Here is a 26,671-nt window from a genome sequence, read left to right as displayed (position 1 = left end):
TACACACACACACACCAGGAGGAACACTTTAAATAACATCTGTTGTACTTTGTTAGGCCAAGTTATCACACATCAGTAATTGAGATATTATCTTCACAGGGTAAGATGCGTTCAACACAGGCCGCTCTCATTTCCATTTGAGCTGAATCAGCGCTCTTTCTGCTCCTCCTCCCCTGTGATTAAAGCTCCTCACTCCTGTCAGCTGAAGGAAAACCGGCTATGGCTCCTGCTCCAGCCACAAAACACAGTGATTACGTTGCTGTTTCTCCGGAGCTGGGATTGTCCTTCACTTTTGCTCCTTGTGAAAAATGTACATGTCAATATACTTGTACAGAGCCTCGCAGCAATATTTACTCCCAGAGAAATGTTCCCATTTTTGTCTCGTTGCAAACACAAACTCCGAGTTTGTGTTTTGTAAGGTTTTTCTGCAGAAGCGCAACACAAAGTGATGCGTAATGCAAAGAAGAATGGGAATTATTTATGGTTTTCAGTTTATTGTTTTACAACTGAGGCTACTGAAAATGTAACACTTACTCTTTTATGGGGGAATACCTTGGCAAAATGTGCATATCTAAAGGGAATTTGTTTTTATCTGAACTCGGTCAGATTAGACAGAGGGCTTCTGTGAAAAGTACATTTTCATGTCTTGCTGCAGATACTGAATTGGACTTGGACAACCACTTTAACTGGAAACTTGATTTGATCTAAACCGTTCCGTTGATGCTGTATGTTTAAAGTTGTTGTCCTGGAGAAAGCAGATCCTCCACAGCGGGATCAAGCCGTTTGCAGCCTCTAACAGGTTGTCTCCAGGACAAGCACATATGTAGTTTCATCCACCGTCCCGTCAACTTCGACCAGCTTCCCTGTCCCTGCTAAAAAATTAGTTTGACCACCACTTTTCTCCATGTGGTTGATCTCTCCATAGTGATGTACTGTGTTAGTTTTCCAACACACATTTTTTCAGTGTTAGTTTAAATGTTACATTTTGCTTTTCTCTGACCATACTATCCACTTCTACTTATTCACTGTCTCCCTTCCATGGGTTGCGGATGAACTGAAGATGAGGATTCGTATGGTGATCAGACGTGTTTATTTATTGTTATTTCAGACTTGTGTTGTGTAATCCTAACAATAATCCAGTCAAAATATTCTCCTACCTAAATCAGGGACTCTCAACAGCTGTTTGGAGCAGCTGTTGAGAGTCCCTAAGTTACTACTAAATTAATAAAGGTTTTTGTTCATTAAATAATGCAGACCTAGCAACCTTTATGTAAAGTGTTTGTGAAGGTTTGTGCTTGAACCACTTTTTAAGAGTGTGAAAAAGGTAACGTACCTCATTTGTTATTTTTTGGGAACCTTTTGAAACAAATTTGAAATGAATACAAAATGTGACTTTTGTTTTAGAAAACAACTAGCTGAATTGCACCTATCATTTGCATGCAAATCAAATTAACCTTCAACTAGATTTCGCTTTTATCTTAATTATGTCTGATTGTACCTCAGAGTTTGTTTCTTTTTTTTCTGAAGTGATTTTCTGAAGTTTGGTTAATGCATTCTCAGATCTGTGCCAGAGGGCTTCTTGGCTGCTTCCTGGTACATGCATGGTCAGCATAAGGGATGACTGCAAGGTTAAGGAGGCAAAGCAATCAACTGTTCATTGTCACCCAACACGAGTCAGTGACTCAATGTAAGGGATTGGGTTTCGTTGGATAGAAAATGTTTTTACCAATATAAGTAGTAAAAAAACTTGAAGTTAATATAACTGACTTAATTAGGTTAAGAAAACTTTTGTAAGGCAGGATTGCCTTGTGGTAGAACACCTATGTGATTACCTTCAAGTGGTGCATTTCCCTGTTTCAATGTCCAATGAACCGGTTGACACAAGATTTGCCGCAGCACCTTGTGAGAACTCACCTTGATTGCAGGTCTTGCCGGTGAACCCTGGATGGCACTTGCACTTGTTGGGTCCCACACACTCCCCATGCTTACAGCTAGGCTGACACACAGCTGTTCAGAAAGGATTTAGAGAAGAAAAGAAAGATCAGTGCAGCGTCCCAACAGAGAATTTGTACCAGATAAGGTTGGGAAAAGGACGCAATCCTTCAGCTTTAAAACATACAAAACCACTCAGACTTTAAACGGTCTGTTTACGCCACAATTTTTCTACAATGACGCGGCGCCACGCCTCGATGACACATGAAATGTACTTGTTTTGTTTCTTTTTCTGTGGTGGTAATTTAATAATAGAAATGGAGAAGTCAATTTCAGCTGAACACGACGTACACGCCGGACTTTGTTGCTGTGAGCGATCTTGGAAAAAATAAATCATCTCTCCCTGCAGGTGATAAGCGGGAAGTTTGACCTTTTAACACCAAATAACATATTCACTTGCTCGTTCATAACCCAGCAATGATATTTACACGGGCAAAGAGCTAACAAGGAATCACCAAGGAGGATATTTGAATATGAATCTGAAGCTGAAACAATGAAAGCACCCAAATAGAAGCTTTTAATTAGTTCCTCAGTAAAGAGCTGCCCTCCAGATTTCGCACTGTGCGCAGAGGTTGATAATTTGAGTCTGAACAAAGATGAAGCCTTACAGCTTCACCGATTCAGTGTTTGGTCTTAGTGAGCTGGAGGCCGGCCCTGCTTTATCTGTCTGGACTCACTGCAGTTGCTGCTGAGCATGTCTGATAGAGCCAAGTGGTACTAATTTTCATTAAAAAGCTCCATTAATTATGCCATAAAAGGCAGCCATCAGAGGATTTAATTGTCACTGTTGTAAAAGAGGCCATGCATAGTAATGTGAGTTAAAGAGGAAGAGGGGAAGGGACTGTGGTGAAATCTGTCGGACTTTCTGTACTTCCTTGCAGCAGTAGAATTTGCTGCTGATGCGTTTAAATATCACAAGCAGGTGTTACAATCAATCTGGTACATGCATATTTTATGTTTTGTATTTTTTTTTCCTCCTTGTTTTTAACCAGAAGGACCTTCAGGGTTGCACCACTTAGACATTTCCATTCAGCTGAAGTAGATGCTCAGAATTCAGACCGCAGCATTTAGAACAATCAATGGCTTTTGTTGATGTGTGTTTTTTTTTTTACTTCAGGGTGAACAACCACACCAATTAAAACTAAATGTTTCTTAAGTCTCTGCATAGCTCCACGGCTGACATTTCTACAACAGAACATTTGAAAATTCAATTTCAGCAGACTGTGAAGTAAACGCAGCAGTGTAGACACATGAACCTTTTTTCTACTTAATTTTTTTAACCAGTTCTTAGGAAAGATTGTATTGACTAAATAAATCAAAAACATTTTTAGGTCAAGAGTTGTAAGTCATTTTAACCCTGGAATAAATCATTTAAATTTGTAGATAACTAAATGACAAGATTGTCATTTAAACAAAGGGATTAACAAGGACTGACCCTGCAAGCAGTAGCAGCTTATTGGGCAGCATTTTTCCCCATTTCATAAAATGTATTTTTGCTTTACAGTCTGATGCCTGGTCCAAGTGGAAGAAAAAATACCCACTGCCTTTTATGGCGTATGTTATCACTTTTTCATGCTTATTTTAAGAAAAAGTACAGTACAGAACCGTCTGTTACCAACAGTCCTATTGATGAAGGAAATATTGACATTAATATCAGATTCGTCAGTCATTTTTTAACATGTTGATACTAGTCTGATAAGTAAAACTGGCAGTTATCAATCATCACTTTTTTCATCTTGTTGCTTTCCTGTATGTGTTTCAGAAAGAGAGGGGAGGACGTTGGAAAGGTGGCATTTGTTTAAACACGTGACAGTGATGGAGGCATAGAGCATTGCAGCATGTCAATTAAAGCAAACAATTATTGAAAGATTATAGAAATATGTGCATAATATTGGTAAAGACTGGTTGTCGGCCTCAGCAGCTCTATTAATACTGGATATCAATATCGACCCAAATTTTCATATCGGTGCATCCCAAGGCTAGAACCTTTTCAATAAAGCATTTCCAGTGTAAGCCAAGGTCGGTGCTAGAGATGGGTTCTGTGAGAAAAAGAACATTTATTCTGTGGCAGACAGCTTGTTTTCATACCTGAAAACGCACATTTCAAAACAATCACAACACCCTTAAGTTGATGGATGAGAACACAACAGAGTTTACCCCAAAGCTATGGCAAATAACTCATGAAGTCAGCATGCAGATTGCTAAGATTTCCATCTGTGTTTGTGAGCATAAAGTTTCTATGGTAAGAAGTGTGACAAAAGCAATTAGCAATTTTTTTTTTCCATATGTTGGAAGCTGTTCTCAAGTCAGCCATAAACAAAATAGATGTAGAAATGAATGAAAAATATTGCAACTATAAGTTGCTCTTGGAGCACAAGTCACATCGGTGTGTGGACGCATGCGATGTGAATCGAGGGTAACAAAGAGGCAAAGGTACCTCACCCAAGTGGCTTAACATGGGTGTATCATTCCAAGATTAATTTGTTCAGAATCTTTTTTTATTGAACTCGGCATGTAAGGCGTCAACTGAAAGCTCCCACGATAAAACAAGTTTGCATACTGAGTTTAGTGAAGTATAAAAAGTAGCTAAATAATGTTAAACTCAGATCAGTTTTATCCGAATAGAACAATTTTTAGCAAAAAGAAGAAAAAAAACATAAACATATTGTGCAAAAACATGAAACTTATGGATCCATTACTCTGGTACAATCAGCAACTGATTTACTGTGATGAACGCTAAACGTTACGTAAGCATATGACATGCAAGTATTATTGGTGAATACTGCCTGCATGACTGGCCTCGCCTGTCAGGTCACTTTAGCATTTCATTCCTAAGTGTCTAAAATAGTATGGGCATCCAGAGCAGCGAGGGTTCATCTAATGACCAAGTGTATTATTAGCATGAGGTTGAATTGAAATATAATAGTATTCCATTCACTGTCATTGAAACAGTCCTTTGCAGTATTTTTAAATGTGAACACAGTTAATATAAAGACGATAAAATGCTAATACAATTAAAATTGTCAACAGAACCTTCATTAGGCCTTTTTGTGTTAACAATCGTTAAATTCAAAACATACAGTCACAACACAATGCCATTTTATATATTTAGCAGCCTATTCACAAAAGAAATTGGATGTGCAGAATCGCCTTTAGCGCACACACACAGACACACACTTACATTATTATTACTGAGAAAGAAGCATTGTTCAATTGTTGAAACCAAATTCAAAGGCACAGGGGGATGAGGAGAGTCCTTAAACTGGAGTAGATAGCATCTTTAGACTCATTCAACTTTATTGAGCTATGTAATCAAATAGAATGAAGGCTTTGTTAAGCCACTTTGAGAACTCGGTGGAACAAGCCTGGATGTCCACACACTGTGTTTCAAGAGTTTACAGTTACGAATTAAAAAGGGACCCATTTTTAGACGGAAATGAACAGAGCTTCTCTGTAGGAAGCATTAGTCAGTCAGACCTTGGCTTTGTTCAGACTTGAAAACACAAGTAATGTTTTAACTAGACTGCTACGTGATGCACTTATGCTTAAATATTGTGGAGGTCAAGACAATTCAACAGAGACCTGTGTAACACATTTTGAACAACATGATAAAAGTAATTGAAAACGCAGAAAAAAGTAGAGAATTTTACTTAATGTACAAAACCATTTACAACTTCCTCAAAGGAATGAGAAAAAGCTTCTTTAATCTGCAATTTGGATTCTGCAATCAGATCAGATAATTTGTTCGACAATGATCTGAAGGTCGAGCAAATAGTTTTAGAAGAAAATTTAAATTCTGTTCTGAGACATCCACCAAAACAACTGAGAAAAACTGTAAGCAAACAAAAAAATAAGTAGTATTTTTCACTTCAACAGCTTAAAACTGTTCACACTTTTAACTTATAGCCTTGTCATATAAAATCTAGAATGATCAGCACTATTCTTTAATAAATGCTGCATGAATATATTAATTAAACATATCATGGTTTATGCTTTTAGGGTCAGATTAATATCCCAACAAGCTGACCAGATGAGCAATTAAACATTAATAGATCCCCTAAAAACAGTCATAATTTATGCTAGACAGGTTTTAAGCAAATGTGGCCTGCACAGTTTAATTTATTTTCATAGATTTGAAGCCAGAGAGACGTCGGCTGCTGCCAAAAGGAGTGAGGTGTTACTTGGTGCTGCAAAGGGGGGGAGTGGTAGGCTATAAATAAATGAGCAAGTGCATGATTCAGAGGATGTGCCCCCAGCATTGCATGTCTAGTTAGGTTATTGCAAAAAAAAAATGTGTGAAGCTAACCTTGGGGCTGGCACCTTATCCCGACTACTCTGTGAGTTAAGGCGAAGAGAGCTGCAAAACAAGTAGCCAGACACACACAAATGGGGGGGGGGGCATTGCTTAATGTCTGGGAGAACACAACAAACAAGCATAAACAAGGTTAAGAGAGCACATTTTGTTCAATTTATGCACAAGGAAACATGCCTGGGAAGAAACACACATGCACAGTTTGGAGTTCTGGAGTCACGCACATTCCCTGTTGTCTATCGGAAGGGAGTCATTTGAAACAATGAAAATGCTAATTGTGATTGATGCTCAGAATGCCTGAACATTTGAATGAGAAAATATAGAAATGAAAGCCATACAAAGATACATTTTTAGATGCTTAGGTGTAATATGCACAATTTCATGCCTTTCAAGGTATCGCCCGCGCCCAACCTAATGTTTTTTCAATGATAATCCATTTCTTTTCATGACATAGCTCTGTGTTTTTACAGTTTCGTTTTTATATTTTTTTTGTTTCTGGAGAGACAACATACCATATGACGTTTTGATTGGTTGTTGAAAGCCATAAACATGTAAGAAGCTGCCGACTAAAGCGATTCTTTCCTATGACCCATGTCAAAGCTGCAGAGTTTAGATCAACAACATCCAAAGAAGCCCAAGCCCGATCTACAGCCCGGGTTGGGCTTCTGTGGTGCATTTTTAATAAGCCCGCATTATATAGAGCAGACAGAAAACTAAACGAGAATGCAAGATATACAGTTGTGCCACTCCCAAAACACTTACAATGAAGTCAATGGGTCCATGAGGACACCAGTGTTGTCATGACAGCTAAGGGGTTTGTCTACCTACTATAGGCTAAATACAGGAGGAGGCAGTGGGGAAAGAAAGTAAGACGCAGAAGTTAATTAGACTGTAGCAAGCGCAGCAACACTGCATGTGCATGCGGCCCTGCCCTGCTCCACTCCTATCAATCACACATCCCAGAAGATTTAGACTTGACTCACCCTGTGGCTACCCAAAGTGACAAAGTAGAGCTGCGAGATGCTAAACAAAGGCTAGAAATGGAGGTTACGCTACTAAGTCAGCCAAGCGCAATACTTCCAGAGGTCTGGAAGTATTTTCGGGTTATGGCCTCTAATTATAATGAAGTAGTTAATTAGTCAGCTTGGATTGGGCTCAGTAAACTGTTTAAAAAAAACCCAGATATCTAAGGTTGTGTTAGGGTCTAAATCTTCAAAAACAAAATCCTATACAAAATCTCTTTTAATCTTAATTCAATTTTAACAGGACAAGAGGACTGTCGAGGTTAAAACCATGGAACATTACCTTCTGTTCATATTTTTGCTCAAAAATGGTTTGAGAAAAATACATGTTTTGGCTTTAAGTATCTGCATTATCCATCTTTCTTCTTTTAGAGGCAAATTCCTGGATATACCTCTCAGCAATCAAATCTGCCCATGGTTTTTAGAATAAAAGAAATCACGTCATTTTCTCTTTAAATCATTTGTAAAGCACAGTGATTGCTTTTCAAACTTCTTTTTTTGGGGGGGTTGAAATCTTTTGTTGTTGTTGTTTTTTTACATAGCCCCGGGCGGATCCTACCTCTTGATTTGTTTCCATAGTCATGGAGTGAAGTGATGTTACCCGTACAATTATGCAATGCTTCCTAATCTAACAGAGAAAGTACTAAAAAGTAAACAAATTTTTCAGTTAAGTGTAATGATGAACTTAAAAGGTAAAAGTTTAACAATAATGGATACATATTTCAGCTGCATCATAATGTTATTCATAACTTGAGATATGTGTCATTATATTGCTGTTTTATGTTAATATTGTCAGTTTTATTTCAGTAACACTGATGCTTTTGCAGTGCATACTGTGTGCCCTCATTCACTGTACACATTTCCTCTAACTTTCGCAATCAAGCTCTTCTTTGCAGACTTTTACAGCCCGACAATAATGAAGCTAAAGAGCAGAGAGAAAGAAACTACTGAGAAAAATCACGATAAAAAGAATTAATCTGAGGTCTCACTTTTCTCCTTTCATTGCTCACTTGTTAGCTCACATTACCAATTCAAAGACTTGCTTTAATCCGGCCCACAGCATCCAGAGAAACAAAGCCTGCACTCAATCAAACTAAGTCCTGGTCTTCGGGGATTTGTAAAATCCACCAGGACCTCTGGGGAAATTATGTCTGATGTATTTAATTCAGAGATATTAAATCCAGTTCCTTCAGATATTAAAGGAAATGTATGCACATTTTACGTTTATAGTAGTGTAGAAAAAGTTAAAGAGCAGTTAACTTTGGACATATACTGGCAATATACATTTACTTGTAAAGGTACAAAGAACAATGACATATATGACAGATGTTATCCAACATTGTCATTTTTAAGTTCCATCACCACAGTTTGACAAACTTGCGGTAAGGAGCTAATTCTGTGAAATGTTTTATTAACAATGCTATGTGTTTTCAGTTTCAATACCCAGTGAAAAAAAAAAAACTGATTGTATCATACATAACTGTGCAAATAGCAAATATTTTAAGGCAGGAAAGGCATCATTATGTTGTCTATCATCCCAGACAAAATGTTAAGGTATATCATGGTGACTTTGACTTAAATCACTCTTCTTTTAAAACCATTCCTAACAACCCCCCCAAGACCTTTGTGGGAAATTACTCCAGTAATAATATTTCTGCCTACAATATCTCTGAATGCAGCATTGATGCTCACAGTTCATGGAGGCAAGTAAAGTAATTTATATAATAGTCCTGAGCAGGCAGGCAGTCACAATTTGCTCCAATTTCCATTTTACAGACAAACTCAAAGCTCCAATTTATTTTTTTCTTTTCCATGCAGATCATTTCTATGAAATACCTAGAAATAAAAGTAGTACAAGCCATGTAAGGACGTGACAAGACATATACTTATGTAAGGAGGAAAGATGATATTGAGGGCATTCAATGCATTTTACCCATGCTCCATTTTTAATGGATTTATATATCTACTGGTTGAAACTGCAGCCTTAAATCACTCACATTTTCCATGTGTGATAGCATACGGTTCGTTTTTAATTTTTATTTTGCAATGTGAATGGGCTGAAGTAAATCCCAACTTTGACTACATTTCAACAGATTTCAGCTTTGAAAAAAGAATGATTACACCAACGAATGTGGTTCCTCCTCTAACGTTTTTGGTCAGTCTAATAAACAGGCTTAAAACGATCTAACAATTATCTTTTGATTATCCATTTCAATTTTGCTAACGCCCATTGCTCCCCATTGACTCCAAATCCTACTGGAAACTGAAACTAATCGCTATGACTGAGGCAAAATTATGCTTAAGTGTGAGCATAATTCACATTTCTTCCCTTATTATGTTTAAGCTTTGATTGAAGCTTTTTAGAACATTACAGGATTACTATTAAATTAGCTTAAAACCAGTAGCACATCTTATTTGACCTTAGTAAGCAGAAAGAAATCTAATAAAATAAAAATATAATGATGTTAGCTGGAAATATATTAAAAGGTGAACTATTATGCTTCTTTGAACAGGTTAGTATATGTCTAAACGTTATGTTAAACATGTTCATCATATTTCAAATACAAATTAGATTTTAGTCTGGGTCAGTTCTGCCTGTTTTGAACTCCTTTCAGAATGAGCAGTTTTAATTCTCTTTGTCACTTTAAGTCCAAATATCCTGCTGCTGGCCATGACTCCCTCCCCAAACTTAATGTTTACACCTGCACCTGAAAATGGCTACAAACAATTGCCCAATTATGCAACTGTAATTCTTTGAAAACAGGAAAATGGGTCACCTGCAAACAAACAAGAATGCAGCAAGTAGTTCCTGAATGCCAAGTCAATGACAAAACACTTTTCTTTTCCAACCGCTATTGCACAACGCAGACAGTGGTAAAACCAGCTGACCAAACGTGCTGGAGCACTGCTTACGTTGCTGGGTGAGGAGCTGGGCTCAGCGGGGGTTGCTGGCAAAGTGGCCATTGAATGTGACTCAACAATCAGGAAGTTTATGAAATGGCTCATTTTCCAGGCACCAAAAAACATTAACTTATTGCCAAATAAGATGTGGGTGTTTTTTTAATCATTTGGACAGTTTTTCTTAGAACCAGTTGAAACCCAATTGGAACAATAAAAAAATGTGCAAAACATGAATTTTGCATAATTGTTCCCTTTTAACCAATACAAAGCTATGAAAAGCTATGTGTAACCATTTTTCAAAGAAATAAAAGACTGAATTTTAATTGGTTACTTTGATTGTAGTTGTAGTACACACAACAGCAGAGGAGTAACAGTGTTTGAATGTACTTTTATTTATCAAGTACTTGATGCAAGGTCAATTTATGATAGATTTTATTAATTTATTTTATCTATTAATGATACTTTTTAAAAACCATATAAGTTAATGTGTAGCCTATGCTGTCACCAAAAGCCCACACTATTTAATCTGTGAAAATCATCACAGATGATAGCATCTGTGATGTTAGCAAAAGGTTTAGCAAAGACATGTTCAGTAGTAATGCAGAAGTAATGCAGCTTAATCTCTGTGTGAAAGAGGTTTAGATTTTATTAAAAATTAAGACTTAGATAAGCAAATAGTCAAATACTTCCTGTGACAGATAAAATGTGATAGCATTTGGTTAGAAGAGGGCTTCAACTGTCTCTTATCCTCACTGATGGTCTGTCAGAACGTCATGAATGAAGCTTTATTCTTTCCTAAATCTGAGAGCTTCATGCTCTCTCTCTCTGTCTCTCTCTCATTTTCTGTGTCCATTTCCAGACATTGTTCCCTTACTACAGCAGCAGTCATCTCTCAACTTCTAACCTCTAAACTATTTCCCTTACACCAAATGTGTTTCTTTCTTCTTTTTTTTTTTAACTTCAAGTTCTTTCTGCCCACTACTCTTTTACCTCTTAGAGCTAAGGAGAAACAAAAATCATCCTTGATCTATTAAGTTTTTCATTCTTTGAGAACAGTTTCGTAAAACTGATTTCTGGGCTCTCTGGCTGAAAGCCACAATCCCATTGCTCCAATCTAATCTCTTTCATCTCCACTAAAACCTACCAAGACCTGAAATCTGTGATGGCTGCTGCATCCTCTCACACACATGCAGCCAAACACACATGGGCTGCTGATTACACTCGCTTTCTTTCCAATACCTTCCAGCTCACCCGTCTAAAGCTTAAATCAGCACCTTGCTGACTTGATGGAATGCTGATTGGGAATGAATGGATTTGAGCTGTGCCTGACGAGGAGCATTTGGAAGCATTAAGGCAAGCACTCATCCAGTGATGTGACTCTAAGGGGAGGGGGGGAGGCAGAATATCTGTTGTTAAGTTAAAAATCAGCTTCTTTCTGCTCACAATGGAACATGTGGGACTCCAGAACCACCAAGAAAACATGCACACATACTGCTATTTGGGCTGAATGTAGCAGGACATCTTCACAATGTAGCAGGGCATTTGATTATCCAAGAAATGTCCCCTCTGGTGGCATAATGGCGGCATTTCTTTACTTTCTGGGAACAAAGCAACTCGAACAATTTTCACTCGTTCAATAGTAAAACATAACTCCTTTCTCTTCACCGTGTTCTAAGCAGCTTCAGCGATGAACACATCGTCGTCTTGCCTTGTTGGCCAAAGCAAATAATGCATCTATTCTACCGTGAATTTTTTTGAACATGAGAAGCTGTGAAGGCAAAGAGCCCAGTGCATATCACTGGGAGGCACTGGGCTGTGAGAGGACTGCCTCGAGCCAGGATTACAGTTGAGTCTGGCCCAAACAGTGCTGCCCCCCCCCCCCCCATTTTAGTGCAGATTTTCTAGATTTTCTAATCAAGATCCTGAGATGACAAAGCAGGCCATGTTAAAAAAAACATAAATCTCTTTAACTCTAGTAAATATTCTGCCACTTTTACATGAAAATGGAGCCGGTGCATTCAACAGTTTCAGTAACCACTGAAACCAAACAAGCAGTGTGACATATTTTCCAGAAAAAAAAGAAGACATACAAAAAAGGATAAAAAAAACACACTTACACTGAAAGGGTCAAACATAGAACATCGGGAAGATTTTTGACATGCATGACAGTGAAACAAAATGTAAACATAAGGAAAAAAGGAAACAGGATGTTTTATCAGTCAGAGAGTAGATAAATTTATCATGCAAGCAAAACCAACATGCAAAGATATGGACCATTGAGGCCTTTTCCATGGCAGGAACTTAACAACCAGAACTTGTAGGTGCTCTGCTCCATCTCCCCTCGTGTGTTTTACAAACCAGATCATTATATGTCTCTGAAAATGAGATACCACTTTGAAAAGATGAGTACCTCTCTACACCATAAAGTGGAGAATGAAGAGAGGCTTTTTTTTTTCTTAAAAATATTGACGTCATTTTGAGTGAATCAAAATGACGTCAATATTTACGTATCTATGTAATCCAGAGGTAACTTCATAGAAAGAAAGTTACATCTAAAACTCTAGTTGTTTGTTTTGGTTGGGCAACTTGTGTGATCAGTACCGCTTTCGATTGAACTTTTTTTGAATTTAATACATTCCACCAAAAATATTTGGAAATCCAAGAAAAGCAATAAAATTAAACCATTTATTTTTGTTTGTGTGAGTGCAAACACACAGCCAACATGAAAAACAAAGAAAGAAGCAAAGTCTCGATGTTCAAATTGGACTCAGTGCATGGTCTGCTTGTCTCAAAATGTGGAAAAACCCCACCGAATACAAACTAAAGCATTATTGGTATAACAAAAATGCCAATTTTAAATGTATTCTGTTCAAATAACTTTCTGAGCTTTATGGAGGCCATAGTGTTTTCATTATTTTAATCCTTGAAAATGGTGTCTATTAACTAAAATTTTTATCTATGATGGTAAATCAAACACCACTTGGTTCAAGTCGGCAGCCACACATAGCACTGACAGAAGTAATCATTTCTAGTCCAAAACAAACAAACAAACAACATTTTTTTTATCATCTGTTCTCATGAATTGCAGGTTGGTAATATCCCACAGTGGAAAAGGCGTGTTTATGTACATTACTGCCCACAGTCTTTAATAAATGTCCAAAGCAAAGCAGCAAAAACTCCAGGCATCAAGCCATGCAAAGGCATTTGTGAGTCAATCATGCAAATGTGGAACCCACTAATGTATTCACACCTTCTTGGGTAACAGTACGGGAAAGCAGAGGGTATTTGCAGTGTGTGTGTGTGTGTATATGGTAAATACATGAGACAAAAACACAAGGCAAACCTGTGGCATGGCAGTCGTGTATTAAAACAATATGACGATGACGCATCCTCTGAATCCTCTGAACTGTTGCTCGATATTCTGGGGAACCGAGGTATGTCCATCTCCCCAAACCATGTGCTGACAGCAGTGTTTCTGTTTTTCTTCACCCAGTGCTAGATAAGGATTTTTGCTCCATTCTAATATAAAACCAGATCCTGTTGAACTTTAAATGTGATGTTGACTTCCTCATTATGGCCTTATACAGCAGAAACAGAAAAATCAACAGACCTATTATTCAAACCAGCCATTACCATCAATCTTTTCAGAAAGACTGCATAAAGGCGGGGAAGTTCTTCAACTCTGTGTGTCGTGACAGTGTACAAGTTGTGTGTATGTCCGTGTGTGTGTGTGTGTGTGTGTGTGTGTTTGTGCTCTACTACAGCTCGTCTCGTGTTTATTAGTGTCTTTGGCCCCAGCTTGAAACATTGCAACCTCGTTAGTCCCATTAGCCCGCAGCAGCACCAGCAAACATGTTGGCACTCACGCTGGCAGTGACCCCAGGAGCGGCGCGTCCATCCCCAGCAGCAGTCCACCCTGCCCCCGTATCGGCACAGGCCATTGGACGATGCCATCTGCCGCGGCCACCTGTGAGTGGATGACACAATCAATTTTCAGTAAGTTATGAAAAGGAACTATCCAGCTATTATTATCTATTCGCAGACATTTCAAAACTCACATAAAACCTGTGCTGTTTCCCTGGAACAGCAGAAAAAACTCCTCGCGTATGGGTTGTGCGGATTGTAGTTGAAATATGGTGTATTTTATGAAACCTCTGTATATGAATCATTTTAATGGCCAAGTACACAAGTGGTTTGTCATTCTTGGTTGCAAAGCTGAAAGTGCAAGGAATTCCTGGAGTCTCATTCACTTCTTTATTTTTCCCCACTGCATTCAACATATTTAGCTGCTGTACTCATTGAATGTATCTGTATATAATGTAATGAAACAAATATTTTTGAAACCCCACTCTGTTCACTCCAGTTCAGAAATAAAGCTTATAGCAGGACCTAAGCAGTTGCAAGAACTGAAGGAGATTGCATCGTTTTGTGAAGTTCCCCTTAGGGTAAAACGGCAGAACTGTAGTTAGATCAAAATCCATTTTTCCAGCTCAATTTCTTTCAGCTTAAATGTCACGTAAAATCAATACCTTTTAAATAAAATCCGAGGAAAACATTTTAATTTGCAATGTTCAAGAAAGAATGAGTTTAAAATTGTCTAATCAAAATCTACAAATATCCTCATGCAGCCGTCTCTCTCGACATATAAGGGGATGCATATATGTGTCATTTTATATAGTGTATGAACCCTTCTGGTTTCAACTATATACATATAGATTAAATTATAAGTTAAATGGATATAATGTAGGGTGCTAACCCAATTTTCCACTGCTTGAATATGGCAGATTAGCATTTGCTCCCTGTCAGCAGATGTTTCAGCACATCGAATTATGTGAGTTTGTGTGACAGCGGACTCGAGGTGTGTTCTGAAGGCTTGCCAGACTCTATTGGAATTTAGCTGCAGCACCAACACTTGCATACATGAAGCACATCACTGCAGAGATCTAGATTATGAGCTATTCTGACTGCCCTTGAAAATGCAATATTTTCCTCCACTGCCCTTTTCATGACAGCTGAGGAAATCTTTAATGCCACAGATAGGATGTGCTGGAGTTAGTTTATACAGAAATAGGTGATAGCCTATTTCTTTCAGAGTTATGATGGCTGGATTTTTTTTTTTTGTTACAGCATACTCTGTCCAGCTCAGAGTTGGAAAATGGCTTCCTGGCAGATACTACAAGTGGATTACCTTTTTATCTACACCATGAAGAGAGAAAGGAATGAGTCCTTTTAAGGATATTGAAGAAAATCCAAGCTTCTTACTTTGAGAGCTGAGATGAGATTTTACCAGAGGCATGCTAAAAATAAGAACAATACGATTTTTTTTTTCAAATTAGGAATACTGATTAACCTTTAAAAATGTCTGGAGCATTTTTGTGATTTCCATCAAGTAAACGAAATGAAAGCAATCAATATCCAATTTAAGCATTTAAAACCTGCTAAGCACACAAGATTTATTTATGTACACCCCTGAGAGAAAGTTTGGGGTCTTGTTCAGTATTCAAGGCACATCCTTTATAGCTATCCGTGCCCGTTAGTGTCTCCATGCCAAGATGAGGAAATGCTAATGCCTGTTCCTGCTGCCAATCACGTCAGGAGAGGGAAAAAAAACAACAAAAAAAAAACAGATGGATACTAAGTGAGAGTGGCAGATACAGAGAAAATGTTTGCCCGATGCCTGGCAAGAAAGAAGGTAGCCAGTCAAACAGACTGAGGAGAGAAGCACATTGAAAAGGAAATGAAATAAGCTAAAGGCAAGCAAATAAGAAGAAATATTAAATTCAAACAGAAAGGTCCCGCTCATGCTGTAAAAAAAAAAAAAAAATGCTGTTCGGTTTGGTGTGAATATGCTGTCTAGGCTAGCTGTCACTTAAGGTTTTTGAAAGGTCCCAAGTGTTCATTCATGGGTGTAAATAAGCTTGACAAGCAATTGGAATGAGCTCATATATTAGGATATTAGATATTAGGATAAGATATAATGCAAATCAGACGCACTTCTTCCTGGAAAAGCTGCTAATCTCATTTCACTTTCCATAATTACCGCATCCTATGAGTCCCAACAGAAAGTTACCCTTATAACACAGTTTCTAGTTCTGCTATTGATTTTTCATCATTTAAACATTATACTGCAGTAACAATGATTGCTGCCACGGATCATGGATTATAATGTGAAAATAATTAATTCTATGTTTTTAAACAGTTTTTTTTTTTTGTACTGGAAAAATCCAGATGTTTTCTTTCACTTTTTCTATTCGTTTTATCAGAAACCATAAAAGACTAAAGCACCAATGAAGATAACCTCTAGTTGCTGAACATTTGTATTTGACTACAAAGCAACATTGAGGTCAGTGAGGTCAATGTAAAATCAAGATGATACTAAAACATGCAGCCGTGATCAAACAATGCAGATCAAATAAAAACAGCATCATCTCCATAGGCAGTGAGAGCAGAGACGAGATGCTGACAGGATTATCGAGTCAAACGTTTCCCTCTGATGGTCTTGACTTAATTACAAATTAATATGGCGTCATATTTTATGCTCCCATGGCTACTCTGACAAACTGATGGCTTCGTATAGTTTACTGGATCCCAATTGTGTCGAGTGACACAGTTCTGGTGTGTCCAGCATGCCTAGGTGGGCCCCATATGGGGGAAAGGTGGACAGACATATGGGTCCCATATGGGTTTGTCTGCGGGTTCCACGGTGGCCCCACGTGGGTTTGCCCATGTAGGGCCACAGCCTACGTGGGCCCTACATAGGCCCTAAATGGGCAAACACATGTGGGCCCACCACCATGTAAACCCATATGGGACCCATTTGGTCTGCCCTCCTTTTACCCATATGGGGCCCACCTAGGCATGCTGGCAGGGAAACTGGTCCTTATTTGACCTTTTATAGATGAAAAGGTAAGAACTAATCAAAGTCAGGACTGGGAACTGTGGGTGGACACTGCACATTAAAGAACAGCTTGTCCTCTGCGATAGTCGACTGAATAAGAAAACTGGCATATCAATTTGACGCTAGTATCATACCTGCATTTATTACTCTGAAGGCCTGAATAATGATCCAAAATTGGACGAAAGCCTTGAGGGAACTCAAGCAGATAATTATTACCCTTCACGCATGGTGCGTGACACCTCCTCTCAAGTACAGTCACAAAGAAAAAGCTTCTTTCCTGAGAGGCTGATAATAATGTGGATGCTATTGTCCTTCCATTGTATTACTAAGAAACACACAGCAGGCCAATCTTTCATTTTAGACAGTAAACAGTTGTTAGTGCATTGCTTACAGAAAAGAAAGGGGCTTGATAATCACAACCATAAAAGTATACAGTCTGTATTCAGTGCGATGATGACCTAATCAATGTCTAATCCAACCATTGGAAGCATGGAAAGAGCAGCTGACCGGTTTGTTCTCGTGGACATCCGTGAACATCAGCGGCATCCCGGAGTGGGAGACTCGCTTCAACCTGCCGAGCTCAGCTGAAGGCTTGCAGGAGTTATTAATGTGTCACACCATTTTTAATTAACCACCTCTGCTGAATGCCGTGCCAACTCTGCACACACACACACACACACACACACACACACACACACACACATACACACACACGCACACACACACACGGCCAAGACCATCGCATTAACACGGAGCACCACGCGGCTGCACGACAGTTATGGGGGCAAAAGATTTATATTAAGGTGAGAAATATGATGACATATATAACGAATTTTCTGTACGAGGGTGAATATTTGTTGAGTGAAAAGCTGGCTGGGTAGAGTAATACTGTATTTTAATCCTTTGTTGGCACTTCTGATGGAAAAAAGAAGGTATTTGAGTTCAATCCAGAGCTTATTTCGGGGCTCATGCTGAAATAATGACAAAACAAGTACCTTGTGATGTTCCACCAACATAAATTCCACTGAGTGCAAGAGTTAAATACTGTCAACATCAAAGCCTAATGTCTAGGTTGCAGCTAAAGTATGTTTGTTATGACAACCAGTCCTTAAAGGATGTGCTTTTTACTTACCGACTGATTTTTTTTTCCACCAAAGCACTTGAGACATTTCTTGCAGTCTGATCCTCCCTATATTGTATTCAGCTTTTTGCAGTTAAGCCACAAAAATCGTTTTATTTGTTTAAGTATACCTGCAATCATACAATTTAATATCATCTAATCCATACACACACACACGCACACACACGTTACACACACACTTCAAATTCGATTTTTAACTGACAACTTTATTCTCGGGTTCCTTCAGAGTGCCCTTGTAGAACAGCAGCGAACAGGCACAGGGACAACAACGCTTCAAATTTACATTCTGAACTACCGTGAGATTTTGTACAGCTAAAGGAATGGCTACGTTGTTTTTCTTCACACGAATAATCATACACCAGGAGTATGAAAGGCACTTGCAACCAATGGTGAGCCAGGGCAACATTTACCTCAGCATATGTATTTTACTACCAGCCCAAAGCTCCACTAGAGGTTCCAACAACTGACAGATTAGAGATACAAAGGCCAAAAAAACACTGAGGACGAAACGGAAGAGGAGAAAGCAGTTCTTTGTGATTCAGTTTTTGAGATTTACAATCAAGTAAAATTGTTCAATCAAGTTACACATCTTGTCAGTGCCTGTTTTTCTGGCTTTTCTCTCTGTTTGCCTCCTTCCAATGACTTATATGGTCTATAGCTGCAATTAATTATTTTAGTAATCGAGTATTCTGACTGAATAATCGGACAAAAAATTTTAAACTGTCAGGTTCTGCAGAAACTACTTAAGCTTGCTTTATGAGTATTACACACACACACACACACACACACACACACACACACACACACACACAAAAACCACTTAAGTAAACAACCCATCATTCAATTACTTTTTTTTTAATGCAGTAACTGCATGTCAAAACTCCATTTCAATTTCAACTCTGATGTGTGACAAAGAGGTCAAATCCTACTAAATCTAACTAACTACTATAAAAACTTTCAAATTTGAAATATTAGCTAAATATTTTGATTCATGGACATTTTTTTGTAAAGGAATCCTTTAAGCCCTACTGAGGTCATCCATTTCCCCTCCTAATTTAAAGGTGTTGATGAATAAATGCAAGTCTTAAGACAGTTTATGCTCGCATTGTTAAGTTTACAAAGACGGCATCTGAATCAATGTTTGCCATGGTGGTCGTGAAGCAATTAGAGAAGCATTTAGCACAAAATATGAAAATTACACCCCACATTTTTTTCTGTGAAATATTTTGACAGTGTGTGCGTGGGAGCAGGTGCTCAGCACCACAGGAGCATGTCCAGGAAACTGCACCCTAACATGTTTTCTTTACTCTGCTGTGTTTAAGCCTGTGTTTTGTCACCAAAACAGAATTTACTCTCAAAGCTCGTACGTTATCCCTGAGATGGTGGGGGAGAGTACAGTTTCCCCTTTCAGCCATCTGTTAGAGCAACAGTGTCAGAGCTGGCGACTCAAACAAACAGGACAAATTGATTGATAAAAACCATTTGATTTTGTAGGGTCGGCACTGGAGTTCACAGGGAAGATTGTAAAAATAGGGTTATTTCTCCTTTTATGGTTTCATTGCGGTAGAGTGGTTAGCGCCAGGACCATGCATCAAAGTAATCTTGGGTTTAAATCCAGATGGGCCGTTTTGTGTCCAAATTAGATGTTCTCCCAGAGCCTGTGTGTGTTTACCCCACATACTCCAGCATCCTATACCCAAAACATGCGTGTTACATTAATTTGCCACTCCAAATTGTCTTTACAGATGCGTCTCTGTGTTGTATTGTGGTGGACTGTGGCCTATCCAGGATATGCCCAAACTCTCACCCTGTCCTGTTGCCCGCGCAACCCTTTAATGGCGAGGCAGATGTACAAAATGCATGGATGCTGCACAATCTGTTGGTTGTAACGACACAGTACAAAGAGATAAAGCATCAGTGCATCTTCAGTAACACTGTAAAAAATAGAAAAACAAGTCTTGTCAGACTTGCTGTTTGCTGCCATGAGCATAGACAGTTTCCTCAACTTTAAAACAGATTATCCAAAGACATTAAGAAACATGCATGACTCCTCTAGCTGCCATCTCAAAACTGGAGGCAATCCCTCTGGTGCAAGAGCATCTCATTATGAACCTCTGTGTAGCCCTTTTCTCAAATGTAAAATAAATCCAATTTTAAGTTTACCTTTGTTATATATCTATGCACAAAAAAATATACTGCTCAAAAATTAAAGGGAACATTTCACTTTAATTTTGTGTGTGGCTCCAAATCCAGGACTCCATTGGTTAATAAATTTGATTTCCATTGATGATTTTTGTGTGATTTTGTTGTCAGCACATTCAACTTTGTACAGAACAAAGTATTCAATGAGAATATTTCATTCATTCAGATCTAGGATGTGTTATTTGAGTTTTCCCTTTATTTTTTTGAGCAGTGTATATAATTTCCATATACTTTATGATGCCATACACCTTGACATTTTTTTGACAGTTGCAAAGCGGATCAAAAAATAGAGTCGTCGTGCTCGATGTCTTTTAGTCTACTTTCCTCTTACTTCCGTGCCTGAAAGCCCAAACGTGGATCTGATATCCCTACATAACCTGGCGCCCCTTCACAAGCTTTGGATTATGACAGAGGATGTCTGGTATGCACCATTCGGCTGTGCAAGACTTAAAAACTTAATGACATCAGTGGTGAAGAATATCCTCTACTGTACAAGCAGCCTTTCACTTTCAGGTATTTTCTGTTATGACATGCAACTGGATGGGTTTTAATCCCTTCCCAGGAGCAACAGTGGCATGTTGTGGAAACTCCGCAGTAGGTATATTAAGTATATTGTGTGTGCTGCTATGGGAGAGCAGAACCATCTCGCCGACGATGCCTGTGAAGGACCCTTCAGGGCCAGATGGATAAGCCTGTTAGGAATGCTCTCTAAAAGGCAATAAGTGAGCAGAACTAGGTGATAAATGTTTTCCTTGCTTGCACTCACTCTCGGGGGGGATATTTTTTTCAATGAATTAATATTGAAGAGAGGGACTCAAGTCTGAGCATGTTTATACCCATAAAAATTGGCAAATTATGAGCATGGTGACAAGCCACTCCATCAGCAGGAATGTTAATAATGTACAATATGCTGCTGTGAAGGTTGAAATAAATGATTATTTCACAAAGGCAGCGCATGAAATAAAGTCTCCTGATGAGCCCCGTCAGACAGATATTAGCTCTGATTATTAGAAAGAAAAATAGCCTTAAAAAAAAACATCTGTAATATGCAGGAATGCAGTGGCAAATGTTAACCCACTTCCCTCTTCTCTCCTCCCTTCTGTCTCACACAGAAACACAAATTTCTGGCTGGCTGAAACCTTTGATCTCCTAATTGCTTATTCAGAAATGGGTTTATTTGAAGCAGAAACTGGGTTGAAGGAGCTCAGCTTTGAAAAATAACCGACATACAAACCTTCTCATGTCAAAAAAAAAAAAAAATTAATAGGTGGAATGACAATGTCTGTCAGGGTTCTTTGAAGTCATTTAAATTGAAATTAGCTCAAATATTCGTCAAATAAATTTTCTGTTAATTTGCAAAACCTTGAATGCATGGGAAGATTCTGCTCTGAAGTTCAGTCCGCCTGTGATACTGTGCCTTGCAAAAATAATTAACATCCTCTTGGACATATTTTTTTAACATTTTATAACAAGATGTGGGAGGAAAAAAAAAAAAAAAAAACTTTGAAGAAGGCAGCCCGATAAGATTATATGGGAATTCCCATTTTTGGCCAGTATGGAAAACATTATACCAGAAAAACACTTCACCTCACCCTGAAACCACAGTCCTCACGCTAACACATAGTGGTGGCAGCATCATGCTGCTGGAATGCATTCCATGCATGTTTTACTAAATGGATTTTCTAATTAGAAAGTAGTAAAGATAAAATAAATGTATTTGATTTTTGTTTTAAAAGATAAAACATGAAATTGAAAGATAATGACCCAACATATAATTTGGTTTTCTTTTCATTTTTAAAGTGAAAAAAACAACAACAAAATATAAGGTGGTTTTTCACAAGTTTCTTTTACACAAAAAGACACATGAACAAAAGCATTTTTTAAATTTGGAAAGGGTTAAGGGGAGAAATTCCAGACTGTGCTGGGAGTGAGAATTTATTTATTTATTTATTTATTTATTTTTCAATTGAACAGCAGGGCAATGGCCAGGCTAGTTGTTTGATGGCTTTGTTTAGTTTTTTGGTTATTTTAATGTGATAAGAAAATCAAGCCTAATTTAAATTCCTGCTCATCTTTTTTCAGCCACAAAATGGAAATTGTCTTGTCAATTTAGTAACTTGTATTTTGAACTAAATGTCAAATCTCTCATGCTTCTGTTTCTGACAAATTACTTTCTGATAAGAATGAACCAACCCGGATGCTTTTCTTGAAAGGGAAGCTGGTCACAGTTAATGGGAAGATGGATGAATGGGAGTAGGGCCAACAAGATTAAAAAAAAAAAAAAAAACTGTCAGAGGTTGAAAAGGACTTTGGACAGTGAAGATTCACCTTCCAGCAAGACTGCACACATGCAGCCAGATCTACAATTAGATGTTCTAGATCATAGATTCATGTTTTAGGAATGCTTAGTCAAAGTCCACGCCTACAAGAAAGTCAGAGGCAAGACTTGAAAATGTATATTTCTACAAGCTCTCCGTTTGAGTTGACTGAAGTTGAGCAATTTGGCAAAGAAGAGACATGCATGTCTTTCTGTAGATGTGCAAACCAAACAGAGGCACACCCCCAAAGATTTGCAAAAATCCCAATAAAATAAGTTAAACTTTGTGGTTGCCATGGGGAATGAAAACTGAGGCAACGCACATAAGAGGAAAATAATTACTCAGTGACCTTATCTGTGAGAGATAGAGTTTGGCGAGGGTTTTGTTTGTGTAACTTTCTCTGGATGGATTACAATCGGTCTCTTTGTCTGAGCTCCATTAAGCCATCTCAATATGGCTAGTGAGAAGTGATGTATTTTTCTGATGTTACACAAGTAACTTCTTTTGAGCTGTTACACAAAAGTGAACTTTGGATGCCATGTCAATCAAAGCAGTCTCTCAAAATAGGAATGTAGGAGAAGAAAGGGTGTGCAGAAACGTGTACCACATCTCAGTGTTATTGTGCAAAATTGTAAAAAAAAAAAAAAAAAAAAAGAAAACAGCTTTAATTGAGATGAACCCACAGGCAGATCGGAATCTCTAAAAGGTGCATTCTTTTGGTGCCTGGCGTCTTCTCACAAACACTTGGTGGAAATCGTGTTTGAACATGAAGCACCGGGTTGTGTCCTCTCTCATCACTTTTTTAAATCAGCCTCTGCACAAGACAAGAGCCGCTCGGCGTGACTTTTGCGAATGTAAACAGTGCTTCCGATCCGACAGAAAAGACAGCGTGTCTTCCAAGACGCGCACACACGTTTGGAAGGATTTGACTGACGCGTCGGTTCGAGCACACCTTGGATGTTTGAGCAGAGAAATTGTAAACTGATGTTTTAGTTTGAAAGCATCACAGAACAACCTGCTTGACTGTGTTCAGGTGCAAAACACGCAAAAAGATCGAACACCAAAACACCGCTGCATTAAAGTGATCCTTACCTGCCATCGAAGTCTGCACTTGCTCCGAAACAGCAACAGTAAAACACCACCAACTTTATCCACAATTGCGTGATTTCCATACTTTACGCGTCCAGTGTGATCTCGGTGCTCCGTAATCCAAAAGGACCGGGTAGGTGGGGGGGAAATGGCAAAAACAGACTATTTAAAACGGAGTGGGTTGTGCGCTGGAGCCTGAATGTTGTCGGGTGGGGAGAGTTTGCCTCCGTTCGTTAAACTGTTCATCTGCGATATCCAGCAGGAGGAGCGGGGAAGACAATCTAGCTTAATGCCTCAAAGCAGAGTGAGTCCCGTTGAGTGTGCGTGAGCGGGACGCACTCTGCCGGGAGAAGAGCGCACAGCCTTCTTCCCTCCTCCCTTCCCTTCCCTTCCCTTCTCTCTCTCTCTTCTTTCTCACAAGTTCAGGTAGCGGGCTCTCCAAACTCACAACAAGCTCAGCAGGCTGACCCCCAACTACCTTCATGTGTTAATCCAGCACCTTGAAGAAAAATCCGCGCAAGCACGCAACCTGTGCAGCACGTGGGGCTCCACACTGTTTTTTTTAGAAGTGCTTTAATTAATTGCATAGCCTGCAGAGGCACGCACTTTGCACGCGGCCACCCAGGTAGATGGCACTCACGAGAGAAAAGTAGACGCAGTGGAAATGTATGTGGGAGAAAAAAGTAACAAATGGACGCTCTGATGTAGCGTCCATTTGTTACCATAGAACTGGTTAGCAGAGACGCCCAGACGAGATTCAGGTACAAAGCTTTCTGTCTTTCAGAAAAATAACCGAGGACGAAATTTGAAATATACACATTTAGTTTAGGTTTTTTTTTTTTGTTTGTTTGTTTGTTTGTTTACATTAACGTCTTCAACATATTTGTTTCAAACGTACTTGATTACTGTACGTATCTCAATACAGTCTACAGATAAAAGCTTTTTGGGGCTCTAATTTTTACTCATTCCTGTTTTAACAAAATAAGACAGAGTGTACTTCTCATGACATGGATGACATTTCAAAATTTAAGCCAAAATTGGAAAATAACTCCACTTTTAGTTATTTTATTTCTTTTTTTTTATTTTTCTTTCAATGCAGAAAATACATCTGTTACAATAATCTGTGAACCTTAAGAACTTACTCCTCAACACATACTAATGAGAATCTTCATAGTAGGTTTTTGTTGTTTTTTTTTTTACAATCTGTCTCAGGGATAATGTTGTGATTGTTGTACCCAATCACAGAGCTGTGATTGGGTACAACAATGTTGCTGTACCTGCACATTGGAAGATATGCTGCCTTGGGTAAACGGCACTCCAGGATCACCTTCCTGCATCTTTAACATTAGTATACAGTATTTGATCACCAGTTAAAGCAGACTGTCAAATATTTTGGAGAAGTGAAACATTTATGCCTCACAAGGGGCGCAACTGTCAAATGCCATGTATATCACGTTGGCTTTGATTTCAACGTTGATGCTATGCATACATCTCATTTAGACATAAGTTAGTTTGTTAGGGTCTATGCAAAGCCTTGATTTAGACCAGTGTTTCTCAACCCTGGTCCTCAATACATCACACTGAGGAAATGTGATGTATTGAGATGTAAATAAATTATGTAAATAAATTCTGCCTCTCTGCACTCCTCTGATGTATTTAGTGGTATAATATACTTCTCTAAAATGTGCCAGCAGCAGAAGAAAGCTGTTACCAAAGCTCAAAATGATTTAAATAAATATTTATTTAAAACAAGGGAAGGAAATTAGTATCTTATTCTATCTCTTTCCCTCTATGTTATTTGTGTTCAAGTAAGCTTTTAAAAAAAATCAAATCTGGCAAAAAACAAAACAAAAACAAAAACATGTCAAAAATGAATACTTTTTGATGTGCCATTTACCTAATAAAGTGATTGCAAAAGAAAAAAAAACATTCATACAATGAATTTACTTCTTGCAAACTTGCAAAACCTCCTGTCATTACAAAAACTGGCAGAAAAATATTTGGCTGGCACCAGTGGTGCATTAGGTTCATGGCTTTTGAGCCTAAGCAATTACTCAATTTTAGCCAACCTATCAGAGCGCCACATTTTTTAAAGCATGGAGAACAAAATCACAGCAAGCATCTCATTTTCAGCTTTGACATCAATCTGCTTGTAACAAACTACCTTAAAACAACCCAGTGTGGAGATAAATTGTGTACCATCCTAGAGAAGAGGACAAATTGGGAAGATGTTTTGATAGGATTAGCATACTGTTGGTTGATCAAAGTCCTGACTGGCTTTCTGTCACAGTTCATGTTGTTACAGCCTGTCACCTACTCTGGTGATGAATCTTAGTCTATGTGGTGGTACTGAAGTTTGACATGGAAGGTTTTGGAGAAAAGTTGATTATGTGTAATTAGATGATCAATCACAAAGTGAAAGCATGTCATACTGTGATTTATTACATTAAAAACTGAGAAACCGGTTATGCAGATTGGCCAAATCATGCCTCATTACCAACAGCCTCGAGGATAAATGTGGAGGTTCTGAATGTGCGAATTTTAAAGAGCAGGTTTGGCCAAAACAAACTAAATACAAACATATAAACCGACTTACACTGAGTCAAAAATATTAAATGGTATTAAAGAATGAATCCATCCATCCACCCATCCATCCATCCATCCATCCATCCATCCATCCATCCATCCATCCATCCATCCATCCTCTTTATCCGGGGCAAAGAAACCATAAAGTAAAAAAAAAAAAAAAAAAAAAAAAAAACGGGGGGGGGAAAATTTGTAAAAAAAAAATTTTTT

General features: G+C 38.4%; 1 protein-coding gene across 4 annotated transcripts in view; it reads right to left on the bottom strand.

The window, feature by feature from the left end:
• npnta (nephronectin a) overlaps nt 1-24,357 on the bottom strand; it is a 61,047-nt gene extending 36,690 nt beyond the window's left edge. The window contains exons 1-4 of one of the 4 annotated variants that reach the window (XM_015055749.1): nt 23,879-24,357; nt 14,094-14,194; nt 6,299-6,349; nt 1,915-2,007 (exon numbers count right to left, since the gene is read on the bottom strand). In XM_015055749.1, coding sequence (XP_014911235.1) covers nt 1,915-2,007; nt 6,299-6,349; nt 14,094-14,194; nt 23,879-23,958 — 325 coding nt within the window. In that variant the 5' untranslated portion in view covers nt 23,959-24,357. The remainder of the gene's footprint in view (nt 1-1,914; nt 2,008-6,298; nt 6,350-14,093; nt 14,195-23,878) is intronic. The other 3 variants (XM_015055751.1, XM_015055750.1, XM_015055752.1) reach the window with 3 other exon arrangements.
• Between the last annotated feature and the right edge of the window lie 2,314 nt (nt 24,358-26,671).

Source organism: Poecilia latipinna, unplaced genomic scaffold (assembly GCF_001443285.1).
Source record: "Poecilia latipinna isolate Pla-1442-1.1 unplaced genomic scaffold, P_latipinna-1.0 Scaffold1334, whole genome shotgun sequence".
Lineage (NCBI taxonomy): Eukaryota > Metazoa > Chordata > Actinopteri > Cyprinodontiformes > Poeciliidae > Poecilia > Poecilia latipinna.
Note: the sequence above shows the minus strand (reverse complement) of the source record. Positions and strands in the feature narration are given on the sequence as shown.